This window comes from Thamnophis sirtalis, unplaced genomic scaffold (genome assembly GCF_051295495.1).
Source record: "Thamnophis sirtalis isolate CommonGarterSnake01/CBP01778 unplaced genomic scaffold, rThaSir2_p1.2 scaffold_2, whole genome shotgun sequence".
Classification (NCBI taxonomy): domain Eukaryota; kingdom Metazoa; phylum Chordata; class Lepidosauria; order Squamata; family Natricidae; genus Thamnophis; species Thamnophis sirtalis.
In genome coordinates this window covers 96792310-96802338 of record NW_028261382.1, presented here as the reverse complement: position 1 = coordinate 96802338, position 10029 = coordinate 96792310, and the positions used below count along the sequence as shown (strand labels likewise).

Below are 10029 nucleotides of genomic sequence, written 5' to 3'. Positions count from 1 at the left end.
GTCTGTGTCATAAATCACATTCTCCCACGAGGTGCCTCACAAGCCTGCTGTAGTAATCTGAGATCTAACTTTAGCCAAAGGTATGCATGGAATGCACTCCCCCCCCCCCTTTCCTCACCATGGCATGCAAATGCCTTATGAGTTGACATAGAAATTGTCCAATTCTTAGGACCATCCACATCCCTGGCAGGAGAAAGGAGGGAAGGGTGGAGGAGACATCTCAGAGACAAGGAGAACATTACCCAATGTTGTGGGAAGGGAGGAGTTGCCGTACATACCTTGAGGACAGCATCCGAAGGGAGAAAGGCTGACAGTGTGGTGCGCTAAGATACGTTCGCCTGGATGGTTGCATACTCAACCAGATCTCCACCAGCAGGAACGGAGGCTTTGTGACTCGGTGATGATGTTGTGGTCAGAACGGATGTGTCCAGCTCTGCGTATTGGATGTTGGCATCCTTGTTGTTGCCCGTGGTCTGAAGATGAAAGAGCACGATGGATGGACAGGAAGGAAGGAAGGAAGGAAGGAAGGAAGGAAGGAAGGAAGGAAGGAAGGAAGGAAGGAAGGAAGGAAGGAAGGAAGGAAGGAAGGAAAGAAAGTGGGGAGAAGTGGGGAGTGAAGAAATGCGGAGGTGGAAAGACAAGACACCAGGGAGAAGGAGGAAAGGAAGAGAGAAGAAGACAGTCAAATGGGGGAAATCAAGACAGAAAAGGAAATGAAGAACGACAGTGAGAAAGAGATCAAAAGAAGCTCAAAAGAAACATTGCTCTGAGGATTTGAATCTCTCAGAATCACAATTCATGAGTCCGTTTCCTTCTCGTGCACCAATGGCTTTGCAATCTCTAGGATGCTGTCTTTGTCTGCTTTTCTGTCTATCGGGAAACATTCGTATGATGTTTTCTCAGCTGGCTTGCTTATTCCCAAGTCATCCAAGAGGGAAACACTAAAGCTTGATCGATCCATACCTGTGACAAAATCAAGGAGGAAATCGTAGCCAGAGAGCATGAAAGAAAGAACTTGGGAGATTTCAAACCCAGGCTATTCAGAAAACACAACAGTTAGGAAAGAGTAAGGTGAAGGTTTCCAATCATGTCTGATTCTAGGGCATGGTGCTTATCTGTTAAAATATTCATGACTGGGAGAGACATGGGAACAAGGTCAGCCAAGGAATAGGCATAGCAACTAAGTCAGCCAAGGGGAGCTTAAACAGATCTGAGTCTGTGCTGAGAATCGAAACTGAAACTTAAGCAGTCTGCTGCTCTGAGAAGTAAACTTGTCTGGACTTGCCCTATCTGCTCTCAACTCTGAAATGAAGCTAGGCTGTTCTCTCCTGCTTGTGTTCTGGTGAACTGCAACTTCTACCATGTTGGAAGAACCACCTGTTGGTATTGTACATTTATTCCTCTGTTCTTAGGTATATAAAGAAGTTAATGGATCCAGCTGAATCAGTTATCTGTCTGCGCTTTCTGGTTTTGATTTTTTCCCAACAAACTCTGACCTTCTCTCCATTTCTTGGCCAAGGGCAACCAGAGTTATCCGAAGACGCTTCTGTGGTCATCTGACCAGCATGGCTATATGCCAAAGGCACAGAAAAGTGGTATCAGTGGTACCTATTTAACTACTTACATGTGCATGCTTTCGAACTGCTAGGTGGGCAGGAGCCAGAACTAGGAATGGGAGCTCAACCAGTTGCACAGTGCTCAGGTCTCGAACCTGGGCTGTCAGCTTTCTATCTGACAAGTTCAGTGTCTTTAACTGCTAAGCAATCACGGCCCCCAAATTAGGAAAGAGTAAAGGTAAAGATTCCCTCGCACATGCGCGCTAGTCATTTCCGGCTCTATGGGGCGATGCTCACCTCTGTTTCAAAGCCAAAGAGCCAGCACTGTCCGAAGACACCTCTATGGTCATGTGGCCGGCATGACTAAACACCAAAGGCGCATGGAACGCTGTCACCTTCTCACCAAAGGTGGACCCTGTTTTTCTACTTGTATTTTCTACTTGCATTTTTTACGTGCTTTCGAACTACTAGGTTGGCAGAAGCTGGGACAAGTAGCGGGAGCTCACTCCGTTACGCGGAGCTAGAGATTCGAACCGCCGAACTGCCAACCTTTCTGATTGACAAGCTCAGCGTCTTAGGCACTGAGCCACCACATCCCAAAGGAAAGAGTATAACGCTTCAAATACAGCATTTTCTGAGGTCAGGAGGAACGCAGAAAGAGACTTTTTATGGCTGTCTTTCCGCAATCCAGATGTTTTGCACAGACCAGGAAAAGGAACTTTGGTCTGCATGCCCTCACATAAAACTTCCCTTCCTCCAACTTTCCCATGAAAAATAGGTGACGTCAGTGTAGCTGCACGCTCTAAATATATATGCCTTCTTATTTTGATTAAACCTTCTGCCCGCATCCCTTTTAACCTCTCAGTCCTTCCAAATCTTTTAGCTGGCAGATATTATTCCGAAGGAACTCCGCTACAGCAATCTCCCTCCCTCTCCTCCTCTTTCAAATGGTTTGCAGCAACTGCCCAGCTGCGGGGGAAGCATTCAAAGAAATTTTGTGGCTTCAGAACAAGCACTTTGAAGCCCGTGGCGAGGTGGACTGATTTGGCCAGTAATTGCCTGCCTCCAAGTCCCGTATCCGAGACCTGATTCCCTGTTAGATGCCAAGGCTGAGTGCTTTACTTTCTTGCCTTGATGAGCAATGGAACGGCACGGGATTCAGCTGAAACTGTGTCACCATCTATAAAAAGTTTGGTCCCAACGCCTGACTGGCAGAAAAGTAATGAGAATTTCTTTTTCCCCCCATCTCGAGAGCCAGCACGGGTTCCAAATGACATGGATGGGCCCAGTTTGACCATACGCTTTGCTAGATCCAAGGCAAGGTAGAAATTCATCAGGTGAAGGCCTGGGTAACTGAGAAGAGCAGAGATGTAAAGGTGTCTGGAGCAACAAGTAAAGGAAACTGAGGCTGAAGCCATAGAATCACAGGATCCTAAGGCTGGAAGGGACCTTGGAGGTCTTCTAGTCCAACCCCCCTACCCAAAGCAGGAGTTCTTAGGGGACTGTAGGCTAAAACATATGAAGAACAGTTGCAGGAACTGGGCATGGCTAGTCTAGAGAAGAGAAGGACCAGGGGAGACAGGAGAGCATCTTCCAATATTTGAGGGGCTGCCACAGAGAGGAGGGGAATCAAGCTATTTTCCAAAGCACCTGAAGTCCAATCAAGGAATAAGGGATGGCAACTAAACAAGGAGAGACATTTCAACCTAGAAACAAGGAGGAACTTTTGATAGTGAGAACAATCAACCCATGGAACAGAAGTTGCCTTCAGAAGTTGTGGGAGCTTCATCACTGGAGACTTTCAAGAAGAGACTGCCATTGGTCAGAAATGGTGTAGGGTCTCCTGCTTGAGTGGGTGGGGGGTTGGAGTAGATGACCTACAAGGTCCCTTCCAACTCTGTTAATCCGTTAAAATCTTGGACAATTGCTTAGCCAATCTTTTCTTGAAAGCCTCCAGTGTTGGTGCACCCACAACTCTCTTAAAGCAAATTAACCAATTAACCAATGGAATAACTTGCCTTCAGAAGTTATGGGTGCTCCACCACTGAAGGCTTTCAAAGAGAGACTGGACAACTACTTGTCTGGAATGATATAGGGTCTTCTGCTCGAGTGGGGTGGTGGTAGATTAGAAGACCTCCAAGGTCTCTTCCAACTCTATTATTCTATGTTTTAAATCAACCCCCCCTTCCTTGTGATGGCCCTTCAAGTATTGGAAGATGTTATCACGTCATCCTTAAGCTTCTCTTTCTTAGGCTACCTGCCAGAAATAAATAAATATCCTTCATATTCCCCATTAGTGGTTTATTATCTCTGAATATAGAGACTGTGCTTCAATATCATGGCTAATGATTGTTAACAAATCTAAAGGTAAATGTAAAAGTTCCCCTCACACATATGTGCTAGTCGTTCCCAACTCTAGGGGGCAGTGCTCATCTCTGTTTCAAAGCCGAAGAGCCAGCGCTGTCCGAAGACGTCTCCGTGGCCATGTGGCCGGCATGACTGAACGCCGAAGGCGCACAGAACACCGTTACCTTCCCACCAAAGGTGGTTCCTATTTTTCTACTTGCATTTTTTATGTGCTTTCGAACTGCTCGGTTGGCAGAAGTTGGGACAAGTAACGGGAGCTCACTCCGTTACGTGGTGCTAGGTATTCGAACCACCGAACCACTGACCTTTCTGATTGACAAGCTCAGCATCTTAGTCACTGAGCCGCTGCGTCCCCTGTTAGCAAATCTATTTTTCTCCAAAGCAACTTTTAAGTTATCCAAACATTGGACGTCACAACCCCATACTCAGTTGAGGTGGGGAAGAATAAATGCATGACGAAAGAGACAAAAAAACATGGGAAAGTCCATCCTAAATTCCCTCTTTTGTGTGTGTGTGTGTGTGTGTGTGTGTTTGTGTTTGTTTGTGTGTCCGTCCAAGGGAGGAAAATGAAAGTTGATCTTGCAAAGAAGAATATTTAGAATGCTTCTCTTTCCCCTTTCTCTTTTATTGCAAGAATGTGTATCTTTCTGGAACTTGTCTGCAATTCTATTTTTTTAAATTCGTTTTAAAACAACAACAACAACAACAACAACACCCTACATTGCTTATCCTATCTTGCAGTGCAGCTGATTTAAATCAGTACCTCCTGAGTTATCTGCATTACATTTTCAAGACCGAAAATGCCGGCAGCTTATGGAAATGTCACCACTGGGGAACGAGGGGGAATAAGGAGGACCGAGGCGGGTGGGCAGGTGGGCGTTTTTGAATTACACTTGAAAACAGGGGAGGGGGCATGGGAAAGGAGAAGATTACAGAAGCCTAAATGCCCCCCTCCCTCTCTGGGGGAACCCAACGCTGATTCTTTCTGCAGAACCCTTGTTGGGACAGGTGGCTGCACACGCAAGCTTATTCTTATACCCTTATTTTTAACACTGGTACACCATAGGTTGCATGTTGAGTCCCTTAGTCTACACTATGGGCATGGCTGTATTCCCACTCACGCTGGTAACAAACTAAATTTGCAGATGAGACAACAATGGTAGCAATAGCAATAGCAGTTAGACTTATATACCGCTTCATAGGGCTTTCAGCCCTCTCTAAGCGGTTTACAGAGTCAGCATATTGACCCCACAATCTGGGTCCTCATTTTACCCACCTCGGAAGGATGGAAGGCTGAGTCAACCTTGAGCCGGTGAGATTTGAACCGCCGAACTGCAGATAACAGTCAGCTGAAGTAACCTGCAGTGCTGCATTTAACCACTGTGCCACCTCGGCTAGGACTCGTCTCTGGGACTCGTCTCTGGGGTGGGGGGATGGGGAGATGAATTTGCCTATCGAGATGAGGTGGACCGGTTGCTTTCCTGCTGTGGAGACCATAACTTGGTCCTTAACACCAATAAGACCAAGGAGCTTATAGTGGACTGTAGAAGGAATAGATCAGACATCCAGGCCTTGATTATCAATGGAGGCCGAGTGGAGCAAGGGGCCAGTTTTAACTTTCTGGGTGTTATCATACAAGAGGAGCTGACCTGGGTCAGCTCACATTGCAGCCCTGGTCGAAAGGGCCCAGCAGAGGTGATACTGCCTGAGACTTCTCAGGAAACAACAACTGAATGGAAAATTGGACCTTCTACCGCTGCACCATAGAGGGTATTTCAACTTACTGCACCTGTGTCTGGTTTGCCAGTTGCCCAGTGGCAGATAGGGCAGCGCTTCAGAGGGTCAACGTCATTGCCCAGAGGATCATGGGCTGCCCTATCCTGTCTTTGGAAGAGCTTTATAGCTCCCGCTGCCTTAAGGAAGTTCAAAACATTCTTAAAGATCCATCTTATCCTGGGCTCCCTTTTTTTAAACTATTACCATCTGGCAGACGGTACAGGAGAATAAAAAAAAATGCTTTTATGTTGATGTTGTAGTTAGACCACCAAGGTAAGAAACACTCTTTCTCAACCTGCCTCTTCCACGTCCATCTTTGCCTTCAGGAAGGGCCCTCACATCTCGGCCTCTAGACCCAACGTAGCTTTTGCTGACTTACATGCCAAGCTTCCTGCTGCTGTTCCTGCCTCGATGTCATCTTCTTGCCTGGGGCCCAGACGCAGACCAATCGAAACCTTCGGTCTCCACCCCAACTGAGAGCCCAGGATCCCTGAAGTTTCTGAAGCTCTTTCAGAGGTTCATGGGAGGTTATCTGCAAAGGCCTTGTGCACCTGGCATCCCCCCTGCCTTCAAATCCACAAAGGGCTGATTCAGCTGAGAGATTCTGGATGGAGTACAAAGTCTTCAAAGGAATGTAACCATCTTGTTTTAGAGGCCCAGAACAGAGGTGGGTTCCTACCAGTTCGCACCAGTTCGGTAGAACCGGTTCGTCAAATCTACCGAACCGGTTAGAAGAGGTTCCACCAGTGGACCCGGAAAGCAGGCCACACTTACAGAAGAGATTCCAAAAGTTTTTGAAACCCACCACTGGCCCAGAACCAAACTACACCCATGTGACTTGATGTTACCTACTTTTTATTCACCTGGCCTTGTGGTGATTGCTTACCTGGATATGGGTTCTTGCCTACTTTCAAGCTAAAGGCCTAGAACAGGGATCGGCAACCTTAAACCCTCAAAGAGCCATTTGGACCCGTTTCCCACAGAAAAGAAAACACCGGGAGGGAGCCACAAAACCCTTCCTGTGCCTGACTATTTCCTGAGCGACCACAAAATTTGTATATGTAGTTGAATTAAACATTCTGTTTTCTTCTTAAGGTTTTCATTTCTTGGATTTAACCATGGTTGGCCTACTGGGGGTTGAAAAGCTCATAAATCTCATGCCAGTGGGTGTCACACATTGGCGGTTGTGACGCATATTTTGAGGAACAGGGAGCCGCAGCAGAAGGATGAAAGAGCCACATGCGGCTCCGGAGCCGCAGCTTGCTGACCCCTGGCCTAGAATGAAGACTGACATGGATGGACATCAAGACCAAACTTGTCCTTACCAACTTGTCAGGGTTGGGAGTAGACTCAGTAGCTGCCATGTCATAATAGGGAGGCTGGGACGATGTCTTCTGGACCTCTGCCTCTTCCTCCTTCATGTTATCCAGGTGCACAACCTGCAGTTGAGGCAGTAGGGAAGGTTCAGGAGGAGAACTCCTAGCCCAAGGGGAAAAACTGTTCTCACAGATGGATTTGATGGAGAGACCATCACACTATATTTCTCCGAGGGAATCAGGCCATTGCATTAAGTGATAGATGAGAATATTTGGAGCTTAGGTTGAACTGTGGAGTTCTTGGTGCTGAATGAGATTGGATCTTTTTGTGCAGACGTTTCATTACCAAACTAGGTAACATCATCAGTGCTGGAAGGGAGTGGGGTTTGCAGGGAGAGGAGGAGGAGGAGGAGGAGGAGGAGGAGGAGGAGGAGGAGGAGGAGGAGGAGGAGGAGGAGGAGGAGGAGGAGGAGGAGAGCGATGACTATGGGATCCCTGGTGCTTTCTGACCTTGTTTATTTCCTTGCAGATGTTTCATTACCAAACTAGATAACATCATCAGTGCTGGAAGGGAGTGGTGTTTGCAGGGAGAGGAGGAGGAGGAGGAGGAGGAGGAGGAGGAGGAGGAGGAGGAGGAGGAGGAGGAGGAGGAGGAGGAGGAGGAGGAGGAAAAGGGCAATGACTATAGAGTCCCTGGTGCTTTCTGAGCTTGGTTATTTCCTTGCAGACGTTTCATTACCAAACTAGGTAACATCATCAGTCATTCCCTTTAGGAATCTCAATAGAGATTCTGCTACCACCTTAGATACCACCTACTCTTAATAGGAAAGTCAGAGAGCTTTAGGGACCCCAGATGATCTGTGTGAGATAAGAAAGCTAAGTCTGGACTCATCTTTATGGAAGATATGAGAAAATTGTTCCAGGAATTAGGAGGTCCCAATTCAGTTCTTTCTAATTAAAAAGAGGAGAGCTACGGCTGACCAAAGAAGTGAGTATTGATTTAAAGAGACAAATAACCCAACTTGGTATCAGGAAAGCTTCCCATAAATCCGTTAAGTCACAGAAATAATGGTGAGGCTGAGGAGTAAATAAGGGGGGGGGGGGAATGGAAGCTGTTCATTTAAAATGTCCATCTTACTGCTGCCATCTTCTTGTGTATTGAGATGAAGTCACTATGAAATACTGAGAAAAGCATTCTTGTAATTCCTCGTTAGAATATTCATGACTGGGAAAGACATGGAACAAGGTCAGCCAATGAACAGGCAAAGCGACTAAGTCAGCCAATGGGAGCTTAAACAGATCTGAGTCTGTGCTGAGAATTGACACTGAAACTACTCTGTCCGCTCTGAACCCTGAAATGAAACTAACTGTTTCTCTCCTGCTTGTGTTCTGCTCGTAACCTCTACCACATTGAAAGAATCGACTATCAGTATTTATTCATCTGTCATTAGGGTATATAAAGAAGTTAATGAATCCAGCTGAATCAGTTATCTGTGTGCGCCGGCTGGATTTGATTTTTCCGCAACAAACTCTGACATTCCGTTATTCGGGATGGCCTCTGAAGCGAGATTGATATCCAGATGTTTGCACTTGTGTCAGAAGCACCGAGGGGCTTCCGGGTTGAAAAGATTAGCCGGTGACATCACCATTGCCCTAGGGATGCCCAGTTGGGGGATCCTTTCACATCCCCGGTAGGAGTTGAGGCAAGGACCAGAGCTCAACCCTTCCCCAGGCCAGCACTTGGGTCTCGAACGCAGGCTTGCTAACCTCCTTCCAGGAGTGGGCTTCTGGGGGTTTGCAGGGATTCAGGAGAACTTCTAACTAAGATTCTGTGCAGTTCAGAGAACCCCCCCAAATCCCACTTCTGGCTGGCCCCGCCCACCACACCCCTCCACTCCCAGGAGTCTCCACGCATCCCGTTTTGGGTGCAGGTAAGTGCAGGGCATGTGTGGAGTCTCGGGGAGGGCGAAAAACAGGCTTACCATTTCTGGCCTCCAGAGGGACCCACCCACCCTGCCCCTCCCTCCCAGCCCCTCCCAAGAGTCCCCATGTGGCCTATTTGGGATGCCAGGTAAGTACAGGTGCACACGGAGGCTCAGGAAGGGCTGAAAGGGCCTCCGTAGGCCGGGGGAGATAGCTTTCGCCCTCCCAGAAGCTCAGGGAAAGCATCCAGAGCCCAGGGAGAGCAAAAAAGCCCCCCTCTGCTGTGGTGCAGGAGGCCAACTAGGCCACGCCTACCATGGCCACACCCACCCAGCAACCGGGCAGGGAACCCCTTGCTAAAAATTGTTGACCCTGCCCACCCCTGCCTCCAACCGTAACCATGTGATCAACCCCATGGTTTATAGCCAGATATGGAGACTCGTTCTAGACATGGCTATTGGACTGAGTTCCAGAGGCAATGCTGGAAAGTAAACTTTTGGATACTCAACCCAAATATTCCCTCTATAGGGTGGGGATAGAATCAATGAATTGGTGGGAAGTCCTACAAACGGCCGAAGGTATACCTGGATATTCTCTGCAGTCAGTTGGCTTTTCACTTCTTGATTCTGGTTGAGGGGCAGAGACACAGGTTTCTGGGAAGAGGGGAGGTCTATCCTATAGGAAGGAAAATGGCCAGTTGGAGAGACAGTACTTTATTTTTACTTATTCACTTATTTATTAAATGTACAGGACATACCGTCCCTCTAGTTGGGGAGAGACTCTGGACAGCTTATAACAACATTAAAAACATTGTAAAAATGATAAGAACATGAAAACATGCAATATTAAGAATTATAACAATATTAAGCAAAAACTAGATAAGGGTTCAGTGCATATATGGGTTAGAGGTGAGATCTTCTCCTATTCTATTTCCTACTTCCTGTTCTGACCGAGGCTTCCCGAGAGCCTGAAGCAAACTCCTTGTTCTGACAAAAACCCCTTTTATTAATTGACTGTGAATTCTGCTCATTCACATCCAGCCAAGTCTTTCAAGGGAGGATTTACAGTCACAGACCTTATCTGGCTTGGAG

The 10029-nt window shown here is 47.2% G+C and overlaps 1 protein-coding gene across 1 annotated transcript in view; it reads right to left on the bottom strand.

The window, feature by feature from the left end:
• Positions 1-278: 278 nt before the first annotated feature.
• The window catches only part of NECTIN1 (nectin cell adhesion molecule 1), a 184331-nt gene continuing 174580 nt past the window's right edge, over positions 279-10029 (bottom strand). The window contains exons 7-9 of the mRNA XM_087706434.1: positions 9523-9613; positions 7025-7138; positions 279-473 (exon numbers count right to left, since the gene is read on the bottom strand). Coding sequence (XP_087562560.1) covers positions 324-473; positions 7025-7138; positions 9523-9613 — 355 coding nt within the window. The 3' untranslated portion in view covers positions 279-323. The remainder of the gene's footprint in view (positions 474-7024; positions 7139-9522; positions 9614-10029) is intronic.